The sequence below is a fragment of the Psilocybe cubensis genome, chromosome 13 (genome assembly GCF_017499595.1).
Source record: "Psilocybe cubensis strain MGC-MH-2018 chromosome 13, whole genome shotgun sequence".
Taxonomy (NCBI): domain Eukaryota; kingdom Fungi; phylum Basidiomycota; class Agaricomycetes; order Agaricales; family Agrocybaceae; genus Psilocybe; species Psilocybe cubensis.
The window spans coordinates 2178446-2201599 of record NC_063011.1 but is presented as its reverse complement, the minus strand read 5'-3'; the positions used below and the strand labels follow the sequence as shown (position 1 = coordinate 2201599).

At 47.0% G+C, this 23154-nt stretch overlaps 9 protein-coding genes across 9 annotated transcripts; 3 read left to right on the top strand and 6 right to left on the bottom strand.

Moving 5' to 3' along the window:
- Nucleotides 1–741: 741 nt before the first annotated feature.
- JR316_0013376 (Adrenodoxin-like protein, mitochondrial) lies at nucleotides 742–1661 on the bottom strand (the record flags this gene model as incomplete). Its single annotated transcript, XM_047898985.1, has 5 exons — nucleotides 742–761; nucleotides 853–953; nucleotides 1011–1221; nucleotides 1415–1524; nucleotides 1630–1661. 5 exons carry the CDS (start codon nucleotides 1659–1661, stop codon nucleotides 742–744), a joined length of 474 nt encoding a protein of 157 aa, XP_047742533.1.
- Nucleotides 1662–3629: 1968 nt separating this feature from the next.
- JR316_0013375 (Aorsin) lies at nucleotides 3630–6366 on the top strand (the record flags this gene model as incomplete). Its single annotated transcript, XM_047898984.1, has 14 exons — nucleotides 3630–4128; nucleotides 4190–4474; nucleotides 4536–4643; nucleotides 4699–4836; nucleotides 4903–5019; nucleotides 5088–5193; nucleotides 5254–5318; nucleotides 5384–5413; nucleotides 5472–5507; nucleotides 5561–5784; nucleotides 5850–5881; nucleotides 5940–5958; nucleotides 6014–6142; nucleotides 6202–6366. The coding sequence occupies 14 exons, from the start codon at nucleotides 3630–3632 to the stop codon at nucleotides 6364–6366; spliced, it is 1953 nt and encodes a 650-aa protein (XP_047742532.1).
- Nucleotides 6367–10319: 3953 nt separating this feature from the next.
- On the top strand, nucleotides 10320–10810 carry JR316_0013374 (uncharacterized protein; the record flags this gene model as incomplete). The annotated part of the gene is made up of 2 exons (XM_047898983.1): nucleotides 10320–10677; nucleotides 10749–10810. The coding sequence occupies 2 exons, from the start codon at nucleotides 10320–10322 to the stop codon at nucleotides 10808–10810; spliced, it is 420 nt and encodes a 139-aa protein (XP_047742531.1).
- Nucleotides 10811–12387: 1577 nt separating this feature from the next.
- On the bottom strand, nucleotides 12388–12799 carry JR316_0013373 (uncharacterized protein; the record flags this gene model as incomplete). The annotated part of the gene is made up of 2 exons (XM_047898982.1): nucleotides 12388–12572; nucleotides 12634–12799. 2 exons carry the CDS (start codon nucleotides 12797–12799, stop codon nucleotides 12388–12390), a joined length of 351 nt encoding a protein of 116 aa, XP_047742530.1.
- A 396-nt stretch (nucleotides 12800–13195) lies between these two features.
- On the bottom strand, nucleotides 13196–13980 carry JR316_0013372 (40S ribosomal protein S17; the record flags this gene model as incomplete). The annotated part of the gene is made up of 5 exons (XM_047898981.1): nucleotides 13196–13318; nucleotides 13374–13571; nucleotides 13626–13711; nucleotides 13739–13794; nucleotides 13850–13980. The coding sequence occupies 5 exons, from the start codon at nucleotides 13978–13980 to the stop codon at nucleotides 13196–13198; spliced, it is 594 nt and encodes a 197-aa protein (XP_047742529.1).
- Nucleotides 13981–14189: 209 nt separating this feature from the next.
- JR316_0013371 (40S ribosomal protein S22) lies at nucleotides 14190–14918 on the top strand (the record flags this gene model as incomplete). The annotated part of the gene is made up of 4 exons (XM_047898980.1): nucleotides 14190–14210; nucleotides 14261–14372; nucleotides 14606–14784; nucleotides 14838–14918. The coding sequence occupies 4 exons, from the start codon at nucleotides 14190–14192 to the stop codon at nucleotides 14916–14918; spliced, it is 393 nt and encodes a 130-aa protein (XP_047742528.1).
- Nucleotides 14919–15239: 321 nt separating this feature from the next.
- Nucleotides 15240–16947, bottom strand: JR316_0013370 (uncharacterized protein; the record flags this gene model as incomplete). Its single annotated transcript, XM_047898979.1, has 7 exons — nucleotides 15240–15658; nucleotides 15684–15753; nucleotides 15832–16062; nucleotides 16222–16284; nucleotides 16380–16560; nucleotides 16639–16764; nucleotides 16847–16947. The coding sequence occupies 7 exons, from the start codon at nucleotides 16945–16947 to the stop codon at nucleotides 15240–15242; spliced, it is 1191 nt and encodes a 396-aa protein (XP_047742527.1).
- Nucleotides 16948–17569: 622 nt separating this feature from the next.
- On the bottom strand, nucleotides 17570–19281 carry JR316_0013369 (uncharacterized protein; the record flags this gene model as incomplete). Its single annotated transcript, XM_047898978.1, has 7 exons — nucleotides 17570–17962; nucleotides 18024–18095; nucleotides 18171–18515; nucleotides 18576–18641; nucleotides 18705–18924; nucleotides 18982–19110; nucleotides 19187–19281. The coding sequence occupies 7 exons, from the start codon at nucleotides 19279–19281 to the stop codon at nucleotides 17570–17572; spliced, it is 1320 nt and encodes a 439-aa protein (XP_047742526.1).
- Nucleotides 19282–21677: 2396 nt separating this feature from the next.
- JR316_0013368 (CTP-dependent diacylglycerol kinase 1) lies at nucleotides 21678–23124 on the bottom strand (the record flags this gene model as incomplete). Its single annotated transcript, XM_047898977.1, has 5 exons — nucleotides 21678–21784; nucleotides 21856–22202; nucleotides 22252–22343; nucleotides 22398–22570; nucleotides 22626–23124. The coding sequence occupies 5 exons, from the start codon at nucleotides 23122–23124 to the stop codon at nucleotides 21678–21680; spliced, it is 1218 nt and encodes a 405-aa protein (XP_047742525.1).
- Nucleotides 23125–23154: the final 30 nt, after the last annotated feature.

The window sequence follows — 23154 nt, the reverse complement described above, 5'->3', positions numbered from 1 at the left end:
GCGGGCAGCAGGCTACAGTAGAGAGGGACCAGATGGTAGAGGGTGACACAACACACAACACACAGCACACACACAGCGCGTCGCATTTAAGATCGCCCCGACACAATCGGAAAGTGAGCACCAGCAAGCACGAGCGCGAGCGCCAAAACCAACCCAACCCAAGGCTGCGGCATACGGCATACATGCAAAGCGTCCAATACCGCTCGCAGAGTCGTAACTCGTCAAACTACTGTATCCTCTCCCGGTATAATTAGAAATTACAATCAATCTCTAAAGAGAGCCTCGAGGTCCCAGCGCGAAATAGTCGGCTTGGCTATGTTAGATGTTCTCTATATATAAAGGTACAATATGACCTTAATGAACCTGGATCATAATAGATCATAATGCTATGATCATGATGAGATCGAGGAATTGAGGGATTGAAGGATTGAAAATTGAAATTGAACATGAGTCGAGTCCACAATCACAATCATATACTGCCCCTGATCTTGTGGCTAGTAAATGTGATAACAATGCACGAGCATTGAGCATTGAGCGCTGAACACTTTCATAAGTTATTCGCCGTGAAATTTGAATCCGGCTTTTTTTTCAAATTTTCAGCAACAAGCAAAAAAACGAGGTTCGGCTGTTTTTCCTGCTTTGTGCAAGGTGCAAAGAGATGGGGTGTGTGTTGTGTGTTGCGATGAGAGCAATTAAGACTGCAAAATCTAGGAGATATGAAAACAGATACATCTGCGACTTTCAATGCGAAGGTTTTTTGCCTGAAAAAAAAATTAGATACGTATCGTCAGTGATCCGCTGCTACACTTCTGTTTCCAGAAAGCTTAGAGAAAGAGAAAGAGAAAACAACACCGGTGGCAACTTTCTCCGGCCTTGCCTTCCGCAACACACCCACACCGATCCATCCTTTAATAACGGAGGCTTGGCACCCAAACCACAACACAACCGGACCTCTAAACACACAAGGGGCAAAAAAAAGACAAAAGACAGAACACCAACCATCGACAAACATGTTTCTAGTGGCAGACGGCAGGGTGCACGTTATCCCATCGAGCTCTTTCGTGAGCTTGACCTGGCATCCCAAACGGCTGGTGTCCGTGAGGCCGAACGCCATATCCAGCATGTCGTTCTCGTCGTCCTCTGGCTCGGGAAGCAGGTCGTAGTACTCCTCCGGGAGGATGACGTGACATGTGGAGCATGCTACTGAACCCTCGCAGGCCCCTATCGTCCGGCATACACAGAAACGCGATACGATACGATACGATACGACGGCGTCGGCGATGCGAGGTGAGGCATTGCGGTGCGAGATAACGGATATTAATACACAGTAACCAAGGATGGATGTATGGGCGGGCATGCAACAATTGTTCGCGTTAATGAAATACACGGAAAGGGAAGAGCGCCGATGACGTACCCTCCAAATCAATATCATATTCATGCGCGATAGCCAAAATGTCGTCTCCCTCGTTCGCCTCCACCGTCTTGATCAGATTTCCGTTCGAATCTTTGAAATGAACCTTGAGCCTATGACATCAACGCGAAAAAAACAAAATGAACATGGTGTCAAAGTAAGTAAGTGAGGCAGGTTTTGGGTATGGAAAGCTTCAGTGGACAGGAGAGGCGACATACCCGGTTCCAGGAGCAGGGCGATCGATGCCCATATGTCGGAGAACTGGATCGTATGTACGAAGAAACTTTGATTAGCACCTGGTATTCGGAACAATGGGAACGGACGAGACGGACCTGCGGAAGAGTGCATGCCACGTATTCGCGACATCCCTGAGCTCATTGAGCTACTCCGTAGAGAACGAGTCCTCTGTTTGTTTCCAACACTTGCGGATGTGTGTTGTGCTTGAGGCTGTTTCGCCGACAAGTGATAATTGCGAACAGCGACAACTGAATGCCGCTGTCGCAGACATGACGTGGAACGCTGTGTTGAGCAGCGCAAAACGGGTCGTAGCAGACCATTAACATGGGATAAACCGAGCATTTTGGTTGAGATTTCGGTGAATTATAAGAGGTCCAAATAACTTATGACGGTAGTTTAAACTGTGGTAATTTTGAACTGAAAGCATGGCTCAATGTCAGGAACACATCTTCCTATATGACAGTCGTTATACTCACATTGTTATAGTCAGCCTCTCCAAGCAGCAGTCGTTCTATGGTTAACCTGGTGGGCGAGCTCGGAGCCGTTGGACGAGGGCGAAAGCGGGGAACCCAGTCGCAGGTCCGCAAAATTCATCCAATCAGAACATGCACGTGATCTCCGGCGAATCGCGGATCGGGGGCGGTGGACAATGGGATCCACCTCTTAATCGGAACCACAGAGGTGCTAGTGAAGCTACTTTCAAGAGTTGATATGGAATTCGTTTAAGATGCGAGTAGCAAGGTACGATATCACTTCTACATCTTCCTTTGTCTGATCATTGTCTTCTCAGAGATATGCACAATGTATATTCACGATGATCCCTCCAATGTTATACTCTGTCTTCGTTTCATCGTGCTAGGGAAAAGCTACCAACTACTGTTATGGATGACCTCGATTTTCGCCCGAAAAACCGAAAAGATTACAGATTGTCCACCCTGTCCACTCAGTCTTCTCGTCTATCGTTGTGGATCTTACCGTTGGTTTCTGATCCTAGAAGCTGAGACTCAGATCGATGTTCCGACTTTCCTCGAATGAAAATTTTCTCAAGGACATAAAAATGCTTTTTCGGGTTAAATGTCTGCGGTCTTGTTCATCAGCGTCGCTGGTTGCCTTCTTCCATCATCCTCGTGGCCATTTTCTGATCTCACGTCCGCGATGCGCCTCTACTACCATTTTTCGTCTGGTATAGCTTTACCCCTCAGAAGGCCGAAGCGATGAACAAGATACCCATTAGCTGTATTCGACGTTGGTGAACGATGATGCTCCAACTTGGCCTCCCCATGAATTTGTTTCTCACTGCGAGGTTGTCTTTGCGCTAGAATCCCCCACCCAATTTCCACAGTGGGTGGAGCTCCGCATTCCAGAAACGGCCCTGCAACTTTATCCGGTGTCACCTTAGTCTAAACCCACCTTCCATGAACAATGTATAGGCGTGTATGCTCTTTGTCTTGTTTTGTATTTCACAGATGTTTATTGCTCGAATCATCTCATCCTCCTGACGCCAAGAGTCACCTTCAATATGGATTCGTGCATTGGGTTGTCGTATCTCACTCTACCGGAGCTCATAAACAACAATACCAGCTGTCCACATTTCGGTATTGACGCACCTCGGCGGGCAGAGCTCGATCATGTTAACGCCGCTATGATCCATTCCGGGTCAAGGAATGAGGATCAGTTCAAATGGACCTTTGGAAACGTTCGTATACAGTGTTCAATCGAGCACGACGAGGCCCAAAGGTAAACGCCTACTCTTCCGCAGAACACAAGGCCTGGTCCGCATCATTACGTTTTACCTTTCTAGGTTCAAATTCTTTGACGTACTGTGAAGTTTCCTTGCACGGAGGATGACGACTCTACGCAGTGGCCGGACTCGCCTTGCACTGCCCAGTGTTACGATCCCTGTTATATATAGAGTTCAGGGAGTCGCGAGGGCCTCATCCCACATAACGTGCTTTCCCGACGGACCACCCTTCTTTGCAGAATGGCCGATGGCATGCGCTTCTCTGAAATGTTCTACATCCTCGTTGCGCTTCTATCATTGACTCTCCTGGCTCACGCCAACACATCCGCTGACTCCCCATCGCATGACTACATTCTACACGAAAAAAGGTCCTTCATTCCATCTGGGTGGTCCCTGGTTCGCAGGCAGCAAAGCGCGGCACTCATACCTTTGAAGTTTGGACTAAAGCAATCGAACCTAGACAGGCTGGAGGAATTTCTGAATGATGTTTCTCACCCGGACTCTCGAAACTACGGAAATCACTGGACACAGGCAAAAATCGCAGAGACATTCGCTCCCAGCAATCATAGTATCAATGCAGCGCGAAAATGGCTTACGAATGAAGGATTTGACGCCTCCCGGATTCGCTTATCCTCGTCGAAATCATGGTTGCAAGTCAATGCTACAGTGGGAGAAGCGGAGCGTTTGTTAAAGACAAAATACCATGTCTATGAGCACAGAGATGGGACGCAACATATCGGTACGACATTCACATACCTTTCCTCGACAAAAGCATTACAACTCGTGCATTTTACCTCTAGCGTGCCTGGACTATCATCTTCCGGCCGGTGTGGCGTCCCACGTTGAGATCGTGACGCCATCTATTCACTTTGATGTAATGGTGAAGAGGCGCGGTCCCTCCAGCCTCTCAGCAAAAAATATAGGTCACCCGGGGGTAGGTATCACCCCTAAAACTACAGGAGTAATCGACAATATAGCGTTTGACTTGAGAAATTGCGATCAAGTAATCACGCCAATCTGCCTGAGAGCATTATACGGCCTTGTATATGAACCCCTTTCCGCTCACAAGAACTCTTTTGGGATCGGTTAGTCGTCGAAAGTTTTCGTGTCGCTTCTTCTTGTGCCATTGATTACTCTCACATGTAGTCGAGTATACTCCTCAAGCTTATGTCCAATCTGACCTCGACAAGTTCCACTCCAACTTCTCTTCTGCTCTGGTGGGCAAGCAGCCCAAGTTGGTGTCGATAGATGGAGGTACGCGTGATGAATACATTTCCGAGGATTGATAAAATTATTGACCTTCTATTAGGTATCGTTCAGACTATTCAAGGAGGGTTTGATTATAACGGAGAGGCGAATCTGGATTTGCAGTACGCTATGAACCTGGTCAACCTTGTAGGCTCAAAGCAAGAGGTTACTCTCTACCAAGTTGGAGATATACCTCTAGGTTTGTTTATTCCGTTTTCCTTTTGTACTATGTTTGATTTACGGAATTTGGAACATCGTATCACAGGAGCTTCATTTAACAACTTGATCGATGCCTTGGATGGCACATATTGTACTTTCGAGGACGGGGATGACCCCACTCAAGACCCAATTTACCCTGATGATTATCCAAACGGCTATCAGGGTGTGTCTGATACGCTTTGGTTCCGCCTGCGATATATTGCAAAGAAGATGCTCAACTTTCTGTTAAAGGTCCTGCCAATTGTGGTACCGTCAAACCTGCAAATGTCATCTCGACATCATACGGGTACAACGAGGCTGATCTCTCTCCCTTCTACGCTGCCCGTCAATGCGCTGAGTCCGTTTTACTATCGTCTGCGCGTCAGAAATTTGTCGAATGCCTTTCACGTATACTTAGATATGGGAAGCTCGGTCTGATGGGTGTCACAGTCCTCTTTTCTTCTGGTGACAACGGCGTTGCTGGTAAGTCAATTTCTGATACACATAAGACGTGTTCATTCCTCAGCAATGACGCTTTGACTCTACAGGAAACAGTGACCTATGCCTCGAAGACGATGGTGATTATGAGCATCAATCGTTCCATTTAGTTTAGTTGATGAATCATACGCCCCATAGGATCACAAACGGAAGAAGGCCCCATTTTCAACCCCAGTGAGGCTTTAATGCTACTCTTTTCAGACTCCGTTTCTAAAACTCGGGGATAGGCTTTCCATCTAGCTGTCCGTATGTCACTTCCGTTGGGGCAACTCAGGTCAATCCAGGTGCAACGGTTACAGAACGCGAAAGCGCCTGCGAAGAAGTGATAGCCAGTGGCGGTGGATTCAGCAACTACTTCGCTATGCCCATGTACCAAAAGAACGCATTAGACAATTATTTCAGGGATCACAGACCCACTTACTCAGGTGACATCTGGAACTCGACAGGAAACGTACGTGCGGAAGCGGAACACGTGTATAATCAGAGGAATTTCGTCGCTGATACTTGTTCATGTAGAGTCGTGCTTATCCTGATATCGCAGCAAATGGGTAAATATTTTACTGTTTAAAGCATCACCGACTATTCTCACTCCATTCCCTGTTGCAGGGCAAATTATGCTGTTGTGGTGCGTTCTTTTTTTCCCTTCGAAATGCAGGATTTAAATTTTGACGTAATATCAGGTCGACGGCAGATACACTAGATTGTTCGGTACTTCAGCCGCCGCTCCTGTTGTCGGTGCCATTCTTACCATGATCAACGACGCCCGCATCACCGTCGGGAAGAAACCCATCGGGTTCATAAACCCTGCCGTGCGTGCCCACAATAACCCATTGCCTTGCTCACTAACACCGCATCGCGAACATTCCAGATCTACTCTAATTCATTCTCGGACGCGTTCAACGATATAACGTCGGGGAAAAATAGCGGCTGTGGAACCGATGGTTACTCGGCAGTTCCTGGGTGGGACCCAGTGACTGGCCTTGGAACGCCATCCTTCCCAAAGTTGGTTGCGAGGTGGCTTCTGCTACCGTGAACTTTCTTATCCCCGCGAAAGCCTATCTAATCAATAAAATTCGAACTCTAATGCTCCATCGTATTTATCAATCCCTGAAAAAGCGGGAAGGGAGCTTTTGGACCTTGCTAAAAATCTCATGACCCTAGTCTATCATCTTGTAAATAAGGGAGGCTTTCAATAGTTGACGTATAATGCACCAATCTCCATCCCACGATGTTGCGCGATAGGAAACGCACTAGCCAAATTTTTGAATTTTTCGAGACCTCTGCATCGAAAATCCCCAAAATCGCGGCATCTTGGAAGGTCGCTGTGGTACCCGTCTGTCTCAAAAAAAAACGGATCGGATGGGATTATATCATTCACAAGCTTTTTCCGTGATCGCGGAAGGAGGGCAAAGTCCGTTTCGGCATGTCGCGTCAAACAGTGGCAATTTCCACATCCGGGGCTCTTGCAAATCTTTCACTGTCAAAAAAAGACTATAAAGCTTTACGAATAGCTTAGAAAACGGTCCTCAGCTTTTTACACCTGCATTATCTCTTCTTTGTGTATACTTCTTCCCGTCGTCAGTTGCGCTTCGGTCGAGTCTTAATTTTCTAACCATGCCTTGGTTCCAACTTTTTCAAGACGGACCCGAATACGAAGCGCGAAAGACACGCAGAAAATTTACGCCGCCTGACTTGTCGTACAATGAGCTACGCCAGGCAGTCCCTCGTCATCTTTTCGAACTGTCAACTGTGAAGAGTCTCGCGTATATATCCCGGCATATTTTCTTCATGTACCTATTCTTTCGACTTTCTCTGTCCATTGATTTTGTTACTCCCGCAGTTGGGAACTTTCTTGAACTTGTTTTACTCTCCTTTATACGTCCTATCCTTTGGTTATGGTATTGGGGATGGCAAGGAATTACGTTTGCAGGGCTATGGTGCTTAGGTACGCCCATTCTTTGATTCACTCCCAGTTTCATCTGAAAAAGGATGTTTCAAGGACACGAAGTATACCCCTTCCTTCACTTAATCAGGTCGAAGACTGAGATCGACGACATAGGCTGGCCATAATGCACTATCTCCATATCGTCCCATCAACGCTGCGATTGGATTGGCTGTTCATACCTTTGTTCTGACCCCATATTATGCTTGGAGGGTCACTCACAATACTCACCACGTATGTTTTTCTCAAGCTCAAATCGTTAATTTATCTGACGCATTGAGAATCATAATAGAAGTCAACAAACAACATTGAGCGTGATGAAACGTATGTGCCCATGACGAGAAAAGATTTCAAGCTTCCCAGCGGTGAAATTGCTGTGAAGATGGACTACAAGGAACTGCTCGAAGAAACTCCAGCGTACACCCTGTTCAAGATGTTTGTGCGTCAGTTCTTGTAAGTACCTTACATCATGATATCATGGATCTACCCTGAAGACTTCGGAATTTTAGCGGATTCCAGCTTTATTTGTTGTTCGTATTTGATCGGCTACATGATGATTCTTTTGAACGCTTCAGCTTTGAAATAGGCACAACCGCAAAGGGAACCCAAGATACCCTTCTTTCACAAGTGTAGGTTACAAAAGACCTGATCCAATACATCTACGACACAGAGCTGATATCGACCGACCACACAGCATTTTCTACCATCATCCAAGTTGTTTTCTCCGAAAGATCGTAAGGCCCAACTAAATTTGAAATTATTGATGGGCGCTTATCTCAGTTAATTTACCACAGGCTCGTCGATCATTGTTTCCAATATCAGCATTCTATGCATGTTAGCGGTGCTCGTAGAGTTCGGGCATCGCTTCGGGTGGATCATGCTACTTCGTCATTATATCATGCCATGGCTCGTAAGCACCCGTTCGACATCATCCCCAAAAAGTTGGTTATTGATGGACAGTAACGTAGTTTGCTCATAACTGGTATGCCAAGAGCTATATATACCCCTGGAAAATCACTTATGCTGCCATGTGCAGGATTGTCTTGTTTACCTACTTACAGCATAGCGATCCAACGATCCCATATTATCGAAAGGTACGGCACGGGTCCACGAAGAAGAAGTCTAATGAATGAAAAACTCATGAAGATCGTTCCAGGATCAGTGGACCTTCGCTCGAGGTGCCCTCGCGACAGTGGATCGCCCTTTATTTGGCTGGGTCGGCCGCTTCTTTCTTCACAATGTCGGTGCCAACTTCTGGCTGATTATCACTACTACCAAGGATGGTCAATACTGACAGCCTGAAAATGCAGATTAGCAGCGACCATGTTGCTCATCACTTCTTCCCAAGCATCCCATTCTGTGAGAAGATTGTCGTATCACAAGCTCGCGAAAAACTCACACTTGACCAGATAATCTGCCCGAAGCGACGGATGCCATTAAACCCATTCTTGGAGACTACTATAATTACGACTCTACTGTAAGTCGTTCTTGTATTAATTTCCGCGGCTTCAATCGTTGATCGACGTCAGCCTGCTCTATATGCACTCTGGAGATCCTTTACCCAGTGCGTCTTCGTTGAAAACGAAGGTGATATCTTGTTCTTCAAAAATCAGAGAGGAGAGGCGTTAATGGAGCCCTGTATACTTCCTCATTCGGACCCCAACAAGTCATTGTGATTCCTTTTTTGGTGTCTTGTAGCTTGTATATACGCCCTAATCTGTCTTGAACTGGTCTATATCATCACAAGTTAACTCTACTTGCTGCCACTTTCATGCTTGATTTCTTCAGATCATTGATTGATCCGTTGTCAACACAGACGGGCATATCGGGCTTTATCGATGTTGCTCGTCGTTGCAGATATTACTGCTACTTGAAATGATCCACGTCCTTTTACAAGATCGGGCAGAATGTGCCAGACAATGAGGTTTAATATCCGCCAAAATCGTAAAGTCGAAAGAAAGGAGGTGTCAAAATTATTGAAATGCATTTTCCAGAGCGTTAATCAGTTGAATTTCTGGAAATCACAGGTATTTGTGTAGTGCAGAATTCGAGCATACGAAACTTGGCAGGAACGTAATGGCGCTTGTTTGACATTGAGATTATTCACCACAGAAGGTACGCCTCAGTTGCTCCTGAGCATTACGCTGTGGAAATGATGTATACGGTAAATGACATCAGACAATGTCCCACGTCCGTCTTTTGATCACTGGAAAGCCAAAGGATCTGACCCAAGCAACCCATTCGTCCAGAGAAGCATGAACTTTCTAAAAGTGTTGCTTCGTCGACATCACGAGGTTCATTACCGCCCTTTTGAGTTTTGTTCGCACTTGCAACTATTAGTAAACGGCGTTATTCCTTTTTTACAAACGTCACAGGTCTGACGGAAATTATGACCACTCTCTAATTCTCAGCGCACCGATTGACGGCCATTGGCAGGGCAGAGCATTCTGCCTGTACAAGTTCCGAGGTTTCGTCCTCGAATTGATTAATCAGCAAAACCATAAATATGATACCTCTTTCTTGAACATTCCTCTCAGGACATTCTCACTCGAGTGCCAGTTACATCTTTGGATGTTTATACATACCATCTCGGCAGCGCTGTTTTGATATTGTCGGACATTCGGCTGCAGTGCTACTCCCAACTGCCACTGGCCAGATCTACTCTAATCGTGTTGCACGATGGTGTATCTCCATTTCATCCAAAGACCTTTACTGGCATTTGTGTCTGCCGACCGGCTAGCAACAGGGACATAATTGATCAAAAGGCCCCTCCAACGATCCGCACCAAACCCACCTCATTTTCCTACGGTGTCTCTAAAAGAATCTGCGGGTTACTTACCTTCTTTTCAATCTCAAAATGTATGTCCCACGTGGAAGAAGCAGAGCCTTCTGGATCTCACATCCTATCCTAGGGCCTCGCCTAGTTAAGGTGTCCAGTTTACATACACACGCTTGACTGGGAATCGCAAAGGTACAAGAATCCGCTTGCTCCAAACCCTTGGCTACTTCATCCCCCTCCTCCTTGAACAAAACTAGAATCAATCATGTCCTCTAGACAATTATCTACCACCTCGTCCTCGTCGCTTGCCGCCCTCTCGGCTACCCTCCAGTCTCATGATATAATCTCCAACCCTCCGCCACCGCCTGAGCCAGTCAAAGCTTGGGTTGATCCGGCGTCTCTACCCCACCACGGTCACGCTTCGTATATCGGAGGGAACGCCCCAGACTACGTCAAACAGCTAAACTACAACACCTTCATGACTTATGGCGTCGGCGAGGAGGGCTCCTTTGGCTTCAAAGTCGGCAAGTCGGTCAAGTTCACCGACGTGAACGTAAACAGAAAAATGGAACGACAGGGGAGACTAGAGGCTACCACCACGGCTGAGATAGAGGTGACAAAACGTGAGTAACACCCGCATTTTAATTCACCGAGCAGGGACACGCCTTGACTGGGAACTCTGGGCAATTTATAGATATGCTAAACGGCGCCGGAATGCTACACGGGGGCTGCGTCGCATATCTGATAGACAAGTAAACCGGCTCCTCTCTGTCTCACAAGCATGCGACTGATTCGGGATCCACTATAGTTGCTGCAGCACGCCTCTCGTTGTTTTGGGACTCATCCAAGACGCCAATGGTGTTGGCGTTACCCAGTCAATGAACGTTCTATTCCACTCTCCTGCTCCTCGGTAGGTTCTCTTCGTTCCCCTCTTCAAGGCGCGTCTAATTGTGTCCATTATTGTAGAGGAACTATCCTCCAAATCGTTAGCACATCTATTGCTTTGGGCGGGCGTGTGATGTCATCTCGGTGCGAGGTGAGAACTAGCCCAATAATTTTAGATTCTTTCTCCATTTTTCTGAGGCCGCCTCTTTCGTACCATAGATCATCGACAAAAAGAGTGGACGTATGATAGCATCGGCGTTTCTCAGCAAGATGCAGCCAGTCCTCTCCCGACTGTGAGATCCACAACTCCCCCCGGGATCTCTTCCTATATTTCCCTCAGCATCTATTACTTCTCGCACACACACATATGCATATAGCAGTATATCTCTCCATCATTTGTACAATATTATACTAGCAATAGACAATCATCTAACGAGAGCATTGGCTTTTTGATGTCACCCGTCGAACGAGCGCCTCCATTTCCCGTCCCCAGTACGGTTATCTCACAAAGATCTGCTATTTTAACGTGCAAATTAGTCCCCCCACCCTGCTCAGCACCTCGGCTCAACCGAGAACAGTGCTCTCTGCACTCCGTGGAACGGCGTTGGAAGTGGCTAGCGACGACTTATTAAAAATGATCAGAATCTGCCGCTTCCTTGGGGTGCGCGTCCGTAGTCTCGCCCGTCCTCCGCGGCGAAAAGGCTGTGGATATGATGTCTTCAACGGTGATGATGGAGCGCTTGGCGACACCCGCGCTCGTGGGCTTTGAACGAATCGTTAATTTATCCGCCGACAGCACGCTACAAAGAATAAAACCAAGCCACCACATGTATATATTTTGGCCCGCTCTTCCGCAGGTGCACCCGAGCTGCTCGGGAAGGTCGTCAGGTCCTCCTCAGTCCCCCACAGCGTAAAATCAATTTCAAGTAGATCTCCTTAATAAGAAACATTAATTACTTGCCTATACTATACTGTATACGTTAAGATCGCTGTCCGCGTACAGCGATCATGATTGCAGACTAGTATTAAGCAATACCTTACAAAAGGAATAAAACATTCACCGAGATTGACGTCGACTATTCGCGCTGGGAGAGTTCTCGACAAATCTCAAGAGCCCTGTTCAATTGAAGACTTTATTTTTAAAATGATACCGCAGGAGTAGTATCATATGACGATGGATTAACCGGCGGCATAGAAGCACTACTTCTCCTCCCTCGTCTTTTGACATTGTTGTAGAAGACTCTTGGAGACTTGGGACTGAATGAAGAAAAAAGAGTTCGGCTCAGCACGGCGAACTTATGCCATTCACCACGGATAATCACATAATGAGATACTAATTCTTATCCATACGAAAATCCAACATATCAGTTCGCACCCATCATGGAACAAATTCAGGGTCGTCGCTCACCTAGAACTCTCATTTGGACCACAAAGCACACCATCAGAAATCAAGCTGTCTTATCAAGGGGAACAACGGTGACCTCCGAATGTCTGAACGTGCGCAGCCCAATCCTCTCTATTTTCAAGCGTGACTTGCAGTGAGGATCAGGGCATGCGATCTCTCCATCGGTGGTCATCCAATCGTTAGGATGAGTCGCCCTCTGTTTCGCTGCCAAAAGTGGGAGCACCGCCGCTAAGGGAGTCGTATAACTTTACTTGGATCAACGATTAAAGACGCCAAATGCGATCCATACCCAGTGAGTAGATAGAGAATCCTTGACCAGGAGGCAGATGGAGCATCTCTCCTTGTAGTATGAAGTGATCGCCTTGCTTCGCACCACAGAGAATTCTTTCCCCAGGAGGACATACAACTTCTACTCGTAGATCGTACAGCTGGAACGAATCGTCAGAGGTGCTCATAGTTGACTGTTAAAATGAAGACCGGGTCTCGCGTGATCAGAGTAAAAGATCGCTCAACGGGCCGGTACGCGAGAGATGAAAGTACCAATCGCAAGGTTGCGAACGAATCGAAGAACCAGAAATTAAAAGCTGATTGTGCGGGGTAACAGGATAGCTTCAGTATCCTGAAACTGGGAACTTAGGAATAACACTATAGGCGGGGTCACACTCTCTTGGGATGCGTGCAATATTGTGTCAATGAATACAAGGCAAATCATAAAATTGCATATGGGATCATACGCTGACCACCCTCCAATCATCTAACATCTTCCCCATGTGCCTACCCTACCCAAAGTGTTGTGCGATGGAGGATGGTGATTTCAGAGGGTGTCGAAGTCGCCGAAAGAAAGGAATAAATCATGTGCGGGCGGCACCAGGAACAGCTCGCTGGCTGCGGCGGGGGCCACGCTCGGGGGCGGCGAGAACAGGGACGATGACATTGACAGGGATGGAATCAAAGTTCAACGACTCGAGGAGGGCCTTCAAAGATATTTTAGCCGACTTTTCGATAACGAATAACAGTACAGTTACGCACCTTGGTATCAGGGTCAACTTCGAGACCAGCGGAAGTATCGAGAGCCGAGACTTCAGGGACGTAGTTGTCCTTGCGCTCACGTTCCTCCTCCTGGAGTTTGAAGGAGATACCACGGACGGGACCACGCTGGATACGCTTCATCAAGTGGGTGGTGAATCCCGAGATTTTGTTGCGGAGACGCTTGGAGGGAACAACAGCCTAATATTTCACTTAAGTGGGTGTGCGACTTGAAATTTGGGTGCAAATACGCACGACTTCATCGATAATACGCTTGTTGGTGTGGAAATCGAGGGTCAAGCGGGGGTAGCTATCGATTGGAACAATAAGTTCAATTACGACTAGATGAATTTTATGGCCTTACTCACTATTTTTCGATGAGGACTCTGGAGGCCCTCTTGGTGGTTTTCGTGCGAACGCGACCCTAAATGATACTGTCAGCGTCACTGGGTGTTGGAGACGGCATAAACGATGAGCACCATGGTTCTTTAAGCGACTTGACGATGAGGAGAGTGGTCTTGACGGCGGCGGAAAACTGGGCGGCCGTCTGGCCAGCAAGCCCGGCAAACTCCGCGGTGGCTGAGTTAGTCCTGTACAGCACAATTGCCATTTTTGGACATTCCCCAGGCTCAAGTGTGTCTGCACAAAAAGCCAGACACAGTTCGCTCAACTCACCGCCCTCGTCGTCGCCGCCGTCGCTCCCAAGGTTGTTCTCTTTCTTTTAAAAGCCTGCTTGACTCGTGCTTTCCGTAGCGCGACACTCATTCTGGGCTCTGGAATCTTGCTTACTCTCCATCTTTCAGCACCCTAAAATTCAAAATGGTTCGCGTATCCGTCCTCGTGAGTTGTGCTCACTTTTTTGGCCCGAATGTTCTCTGAAATCTGTATAGAATGACTGCTTGAACAACATCGTCAACGCCGAGCGCCGTGGAAAGCGCCAGGTGCTCATCCGCCCCTCATCCAAAGTCGTTGTCAAGTTCTTGAGCGTCATGCAGCGTCACGGTGAGCATCCACACATTGTTGATTCAGTTCTTTACTTTCTCGGGGTATAACTACGGAAAACGCGGTTAATTCTACGCGTGCTTCGTTTTAAGTCTCCGAAATATCAAACCGTGGTCTCTATAACCAAATAGCATGTGTCTGCACTACCCATGGACACGAGTTCACTGACGAGTCCACATTCTTTTCATTTCCTAAAACAATCCTTATTTTCTTTTGCTGATTTTCTCACCCAGGTTACATCGGCGAGTTCGAGATCATCGATGACCACCGCTCTGGCAAAATTGTCGTCCAACTCAACGGACGTCTCAACAAAACTGGTGTCATCTCCCCCCGCTTCAACATCCAACACTCCCAGATCGAGTCTTGGGTCAACTTGCTCCTCCCCGCTAGAGGTTTCGGTATTATCATCCTTGTATGTCGTATAGTTTTCCTATGCAAGATTCTTGGTTTTAACCCGACTTGCAGACCACTTCTTCCGGAATTCTCGACCACGAGGAGGCTCGTCGCAAGAACGTCGGAGGCAAGCTCCTTGGATACGTCTACTAGATGCTCCATACCTACATGATGTTATGTTTTTTGCTACGATTTGCGCTGAGTCAATGACATACAATCACTGTACTATCAGTCCCCGCCTATCAGACCACCTAAGTGAAGGCTACTCAAGTACAATCGGATTACCTTTGGGTCAGCTTCATGTTCTCCGAATAGTCACTCCAGACTAAAATGTAATTCATTTCGTGCTTTGGAAAATATGTGGGTAAGAAGGCTGCGATTGGCACTGAAATTGCATATTGGTTTTATGAAGAACGAATGTGTAATTGTTTTCAGTGTACATCTATTCATGATAACTTGTCCGTGTTTCTGTGACTACCCAGCTAACTTTTTCCAGTCTTTTGAGCTCGCCGATTCGATTGCTTGTGCTAAGGCGTCAGCTTTGATGGGAAGAAGGTTCCCCCATCTCCGAAGCTGTTTGACAACTGCCTTCCTAGTCTTCTCTCGCAGGACCTGCAATTCCTTCGGCCCTAATCCAGCTGCAATTAGATCCTCCACTACCGGGTCCGAGTCGTAGCCACGCGATACGAAAAAGGCTTTAACTCGTATGTCGTCGTCGGCGAAGTTTCTGTGATTGGATACCTTTGATTGAGCGTAGCGGGGAATGGAGAGCATCTCCTGCGACTTGCGCTTCTTGGTCTTGGGGGGAGGGGTGCCTCTGACAGATACAGGAGACGGAGGGGGTTTGCCCACGGTGCTTCGCATCTCGAATTCAATTTTCAGACGACAACCAACTGTGGATTTTTGTGGATGACATACCTCCTGTCTGCTTTTGGTCGACCTGGCGTCCTTCGCCTTGCCACAAGATATTGATACATTGTGTTTGGATCTAGTTTTATGCTGCTATACACGTATAGCAATAAGCACCCGGTGAACACAGCGGGAAAATTAATCTTCATTTACTCACTTTCTGATGACGCTCGTCCTCTACAGAGCTATCCGAGTTCATATCCGAATCGTTTTTTGGGTCATATCCCTCAGAGTCATCGTCTCTTTCAGAGTAAGCTGCTACCTTTTTGGCCCTGGTCGATGTGAAGATATTGAAGTTGTCGGTGGAGGCAGAGTTGGAGACCTGGTCGTCATCACTGTGAGACTCTCTTTTGACTTCTTCCTGGCAGCAAGGTTCGCATTCCGTCTTCTATAAACGCCAAAGAAGATGAAATTGTAAGCCTCTTGCATTGTTCCAAAGAAATGGATAGTATTGTACCTTCTTCCTCTTTCTTCTCTTCCTCTAAAGCAAGGATCTACGGTCAGCATTTCTGCAAAATTATTACTCAACAACAAAAACTGAAATCACCTTTTTAGACGTCGATTCGTTCTTTTCTGGCTCTGAAACCTGAACGGGCACCAATGAATTGACCTAGGGACAGACCAATTTAATGAGCTGCAAGCGTACGAACAGCAAATAAAGCTCACAAAATGGCGTAACTTTTTTCTATGCGTCGGGAATCTCACATAGGTATCCTCGTCTTCGTCGAAGTCGTCATCAACCTTTCCGTATCTGTTCTCCAAAGTACGCTGGACTGCGGGCGCATTCGTACCAAGCGCCGATGCGATCTCCTTGTTAGTGAAGCATCCAAAAGAGTCGAGGAGGCGAATAAACGCGCGTCCGTCCCGGGTGAGCTGCTTCGATGTTCTATCATCCATCCAAAGGATAGAGATGGCACGGATCCAATCAGGGTATTTTACTTGAGTATCATGTAGTCACACTCACTCTTCCACAAAGCTGATCAGACCATACTTCGCTGACTTGTGCAACATTATATCGGTGAGTTGCTCGACTTTCTCGCTCACTTCTTCGGCGACGGGCAGTGAATTCCTTTCCCTCCTACTCATCTTGCTATCATAGATGAATCAAAGGGATAGTAAGGACACATTGTAGAAATTAAAGTGGAATGACAGGCGGAATCTTTCATACGTACTGTCTCTTCTGATCTTTCGCTACATCGTCCTTTCTTTGAGCACGAGCCTGTTGATTCAAGCAGGATTTATGTTTTGAGGATTGCTTCTTCGATTTTGACATGATCGAGTTGATACTTCCCGACCGTGTTTGCAAGATATATGTGGTATGAGAGACTTTGTGACAGAACGGGATATGAAAGCAGAGCCTGGATAAGCAAAGTTAGACCTAGGACAGGGACTGTTGACAAGAATTATATCGAGGGGAAAGATGTAACGGTGTGCAGTGAGGATAAATTAGCGCATTCGCGAGAAGGATGACTATAGGCAAGTAAGAGATGTCGCTAATGTAGGGATTGAAATACGATGGGGATGAAAGATCACAGTTGGGCCACAGCGCTTTATCAGTCTGATGTCTCCGTCAGACAACAACTAAATCAAGCCTTCAGGAGTCCAAGCAACCAGTCACTCGGTAAGGTACCTATACAAAAAGTTAAAATAACGTGTGCCGCATCCGCTGCTTCCTCGTCTCCGGGTCAATCTTGAGTTAAATTAGATAGAACTTCAGAAGGCTTCTTGCTATTATCTTTTGGACAAAATGTATCATGGTATGTGCGAACTTCAAGATATTTGGTACGGAACGCAAACCCAACATAAAAATAATCGGAGTCAAGTGCATCAGTATAAGCCATCTGAAAGGAATTCAATGCTATTAACGTGGCTTTTTGTCAAAGAACCACTGCATATCAAGCGACCAACTTTCTCCAATCTTCCGCCGTGGCCGATTCGATTGCTTGAGCCAAGGCGTCGGCCTTGATTCTACGCAAATCTCCCCATTTTACAAGCTGTTTGGCAACTACCTCCCTTGGCTTCCCGCGCAAGAGTTCCAATTCCGTTGGCCCAAATCCAGCTTCAACGAGACCATCGATCACCGCGCTCAGATAGTAGCCACGAGATTTGAAGAAACCTGTGATGCGTCTGCGATCATCGTCGGTATCACAGCGTTTGGCAATCTTTGAGCTTGAAGGTGCATTGAGAGGGAGACTTTCCATCTCCTCGCACTTACGCTTCTGCGGCTTGGAGGGAGTCTCGTTGGTAGACACTGGAGAGGGGGGAAGCTTTCCAGCAACGCTACGAGCCTTAATCAAAGTCCAGAACTTTAGAAGGTGCTCTGCAATGTAATTTCATGGAGCAACACACCTCAGGTTGGTCAATCGAAAACCTGGCACGTTTTTCCTTGAAGGAAGTAGTCTTTGGACGCATTCCAGGGTCCTATAAAATGAAGCCATACATCAGGCCAGTGAATCAAACCTAGGACTTGGAGGTAGGTATCGCGTGGTTACTCACCTTTGAAAATTGTTCTTCCTCCAAAAAATTGTTATACGCATCGGATTCTGCACCCTTGTCAGAGAAGTGAGCCACCGTCTTAGTCTTGAAAATATTCGATTCATCGGAGCTCGCGTCAGAGGTTGACTCTTCGTCAATCCGGTCGTCGACCCCGCGCGCTTCAATGGCGTTTGTAGTCTTGATATTCTCCTGGGGTGGGAGAATAGTCGCAAAGTGAGTTTTCAAGTTAAAGAATGAAAGAGAAAGAGTCACCGTTTTTTGCTTAGCGCCTTTCCCTCGATTTTTCTCTTCTTCGACTTCGTTCCTGTCACGGAGAAATTCCTGTTCCTGTTTGCTCGGTGGAAGCTGCAAGAGAAAGCATCCATGAGCTTTTGTATGGAATGAGAGAAATGGAGGAAAACCTACGGTCGGAATAATCGTGCTTACGCCGCTTGTAGACTTCTTCATAGAGAGTGGTGGAAGCTCATTCGCCTTCAGAAAGAGAAACACCCGAAGTTGACCAAGTACTGCGTATCAAGAGGAAGATATACTCACGAATTTTTGGAGGTTCATGGTGTGAGTTATATATGTAGCATATATGTCCTCATCTCTGGAGAGATCGTCTGCATTCTTCCCATACCGGTTCTCTACCACACGTTTAACCGCGGAGGGGTTAGAACTGACAGCCTCTGCAATTTCCCTGTTGGTGAAACGGGATGTAGAGTACAAGAGACGGATGAACGCGCGTCCATTGCGGGTAAGCTGCTTCGACCCGCTAGTAGTCAACCGAGAATCAGTGCGTTAGCCATGACAATACACCAGAGAGACTTACACTAACGTTTCCACTACTTGGATGCTTCCCACTTTCTTCTCCTCCCGAGAGATGATCTCGCGCAACCCTCTGACCTTGGCGCCGGAGCTGAGTTGTTTATATTCGTCATTCAGTCCTTGCATATTTTCGCTGTCAAAAGAGAAAGCAAGGTTTTCAGTCTCGGATGAAGCTAGCTAAGGTATATGATCAGTCGTAAACTACGTACTTATTGGCAGTATTTGCAGTATTTTTGGCACTTTGAGTAGACACTTGCATATTGCTCGACTTGTGGTTGCTGGAAGAAGATTTGTTCCTGATCATCTTCGATTTATACTCACGCGTTCGGTGACGAGGCGTAGAGGCGCAAATGTTCCAAGATTTCGGGAAAGAAAGCAAGGGTGATCACGGGAGAAAGATGTATAGAGATTTCGAGTGAGAGCGCAGCAGACGACTGTTCATGAAAAAGTCAACGGAGAATAGGGGCTTCGGTATGGAAGCAATAAATGATTATTTGACGTTGGAGAACGCCGTGGTCATCAGGCTCATGGGTGGTCCATTTCGGGTTATCTGGGGCACCTCCGAAAAGTTTTTCTGGATCGGTACCTCTGTAAAAGTCTAAACAGAGAAAATAGCCGCTGAAGTTGCTTCCAATCAGATGGAATATAGGACTAAATGCACACGTTTGGGTCAAAGTGTGTCATAGGCAGGGTCAATCGCGAGTTTAATTGACAAAGAAGGCTTCTATCTGATATTTTCTGCACGCATCATATTCAGTGAGCAAGCTTCACAGAAAAAAGATACTCATGAAGGACCTATAACTTGGAAACCGTCAGAGTTGTATCCGCCCATCAGGGCTAGTAATATTGAGTTTTCTACGCTCCGTTGAGCTTGAAGAGCTTGAGAAGATGGGGTGGAGGCAGGCATCGGCCTTCGGGGTGACGTCCATCGGAAAGAGGTACCAATACCAGCCAATACCTCCTTCAGTCCCCCCGAGTATGCTGCAACGATGAGAAAAGGGCGAACAGATGATTGTACTAACTAGATATACCCTTATCGCTAATTTCGAGGACTGGGAAACACATCAATCGTAGTCCAAAGAAACTGTTCAAGTATCATTGCCGAAACATTCCTGGTGACGGTGCTACGCAAAGAGGAAGCTGTAAGTCAAGGTAAAAACACTCTGGAATCTGGAATGCGGTAGAAACGCACAGAAACTAGGTTAAACCGCCTCTAATATTTCCCTCTGCCGTCACTCGTCGGCTGATGTCCTGGTTTGTCGCAAAGTGCTTCTAGGTAAGATAGGCATCAAAATGTTCGCTACGTTGAAGAACATGACCAGAAAAAAGGAAGGCGCCTGACATTCCCACGACACAGAGTTATAATCTGTGGTAATGAGTGTCGGAACGATCGCTTGAGTCCGAGTACATTCGGTTCGAGAGGACCCACATCTATGCATTCCCCATTTGCATCAATCCCAACCCAGCGAGGAATGACGCCTGAGAAATCAGTGCGGCTTCAACCGAACCGTCACCGTCGCATGCCCTTTCTTTATTTTTACTCGCCTCACCCCTGAGTACGTTTCGACCTTCTCTCCACTTTTCGGATCGGAAGTGTCAAGGAGCGCTAGGTGTCGCCGCGGATTTTCAAAGTTCTGATTGTCAAGTTTTCATGTCAAGTACGCATGTACGTAGTTCGCCAGTTACCGTAGTGCGAACTGCGAAGATGTCGGTGAGCGACAGTATGTGCGCACAAAAATAACACGCACCATCTGTGGTATCGCCTTGTATCTCCGCCTGCGACAATAGGTGCGAATACGAGCCTGAAACAGTCTTCAGAGAAGTGTGAGGCAAGAACATACCTAGAGGTCGCGCGACCAGATTTCCACTTCACCTAAAGAGAAAGCTCAGAAAAGTTTTCCAAAATGTAAGATTGCAACAGTCGTGAAACAAGAAAAGTAATGTGTAATATGTAGATAGATAAAAGAGAAGGGGAAAAAAATAGACTATTGAAACAAAATGTAAAAAGGCGAGCATGAAGAATCCATAAGATAGAAAGTCGATGAACAATATCAAGAAGCTAAGCACTAAGGAAAAGCCCATTTTTCGATTCTGCCGGATCTCTTGAAATGATTATACAATGCACATGGGATCTGAGTGGGATTCGCGGCGCTCGAAAAAGGGAGTTGTACTTTGGTTTGTCATTGACGTGGACACTGCGCAATGGACGAGAGGATGAAATGAAGCCGGGAGGGTGAAGATGCCAGTCACATTGAGCAAGAAGAGAGGATGATTATAACATTGGAAGGGCGACAAGGTGGAGATACATGTACTTGGTTATGGTTTGTGGGAATGGATAGTGGTCGTTAGTCGTAATGGCGCAAGATGTTGATATGTCCAGAGAAAACCTCATGATATGTGTGATAACCGATTCAGGTGGACGACGAGCGCAATGGTAAGTTGCCGGGATAGGGCGGTCATTAAGATACGGTAGGACGCAAAGAAGAGAAAATAACACAAGAAGATGGTCTAAATTCCGCGGAAGTCGTGCAAGGTATAAATAGCAATTTGTCGGGTTGTCTGGAATCTGGATGAGCAGAAATGTCATTTGCCATATGCATAGCAAGGGTACTAAATGGAGGATAGGTAGCGTTCGGGTCCGGGTAACATTCATGTCGAAGGATACATAGTGAGAAAAACTGAAAAGCAAGATCGGCGGAATCACGAGGAGAACCAGGACGCGGCAATTCCGAGTAGCTTGAGGAACCCGAGAATGCAGCCGCCCGAAATTATGGGTAATGTTAGATTATCGTCCAGTGCCCCTAGGTCTAATAATATGTCATAAAAAAATAAATGAGCAACGCGCGCCTTGACAAAAGGAATGATGATATAAACTCACCAAGAGCCTCAGAGATACCACTGACAATGCCGGCCACGATGGAAATGGCTAATAATCCCAAGGCGCCACCGCCGCCCAACGCCTTTGGTTCGGTGCCCTGAGCCACCTGCCTCACACCTTCATCCCATGACCACGTTAAGTCTTGGCCGCCTGCACGCATGGGCGCAATGCTGCCCCAGAATCCGAGAGCAATGGCAGAGCCTGTGGCTGCTGCTGCTAAGAATCCTACCAAGGATTTGCGGGGAGCCAACGGAAGGCGAAGGATAGGAAGCCTTGCGGGGAGTTTACGCATGTAAGAACCGTATAGGCGGCCGAAGGTGGACGCAGCTGTATCAGCCCATGACAATCTGTGAAGGCTTTAGAATACATTGGTGGAGAAAGGAGAGAAAGACGAACATCAAGATGGCTACAGTAGCGACATCCTGCGGGTATAGGGACAAGACAAAGTTCACTCCAAGGATGTAATAGACGACGCCGTTGATAGAGTTCTTGTGTCACATGGGTCAACGGGAGGTTGAAATGCAGGCCGATGAACTACGTACCTTTTCCGACTCTCTCATAAGGAATCCGAGGACCTTTTCGTATGTTCGAGCAAAGCGCCGTGAATTGAAACGAAGAAGGTCGGCAGGGACGATGATAGCCAAAGCCATCCATAGCACCATAACAATAGTCCGCACATCTCCCTCGGACACATACAGGTAGAGTGTGAAGAAGCCTTAGGAGAGGTTTATGATAAGCAAAGAAAATGAAGCAAAAGGGTGTGAACTGACCTATTGAGCTATGCAACACCTTTCGAGGTATCTCGAGATCAGGTTTCTCCTTCTTTTCCTTCTTGATGTGTCCATTTCCGTTGCTGTGGCCATTCTGTGTTTCGCCCAATGCCTCCGCTTTCTTGACGGTCTCTTTGCCGATAGCGTATAGAACGGTCTCAATTTCTTGCTCCTCACTGGGAGTCAAGGTTTCCTCCTCCTCCTCTGTGACTGGCACATCCATTCCCACCATTTCCAAGTGTCCAAGCCCTTCCAGTCGTCTGATGACCTTGCGGGTTATGCTCTTCACGCCTGTCGGATTCTCCGTGGAAAGGGGAGTATTAAAATTGATGACAGGAGAAGGCGATCGTTTAGTGGCAGTGGGAGATGTGGGTGCAGCTCTGGATGCTGCGGCTGCTCTGGTCAAAGACGGGGAGCGGGTGGAACGGGAGGAACGGCGGGCTTGATGTGAGGGGTCGTGTGCGTTGGTGGTGGCAGTGTCGAGGTCAACAGAGGGCATCGCTATGTGCAGCGGCTTTTGAGGGTCGGA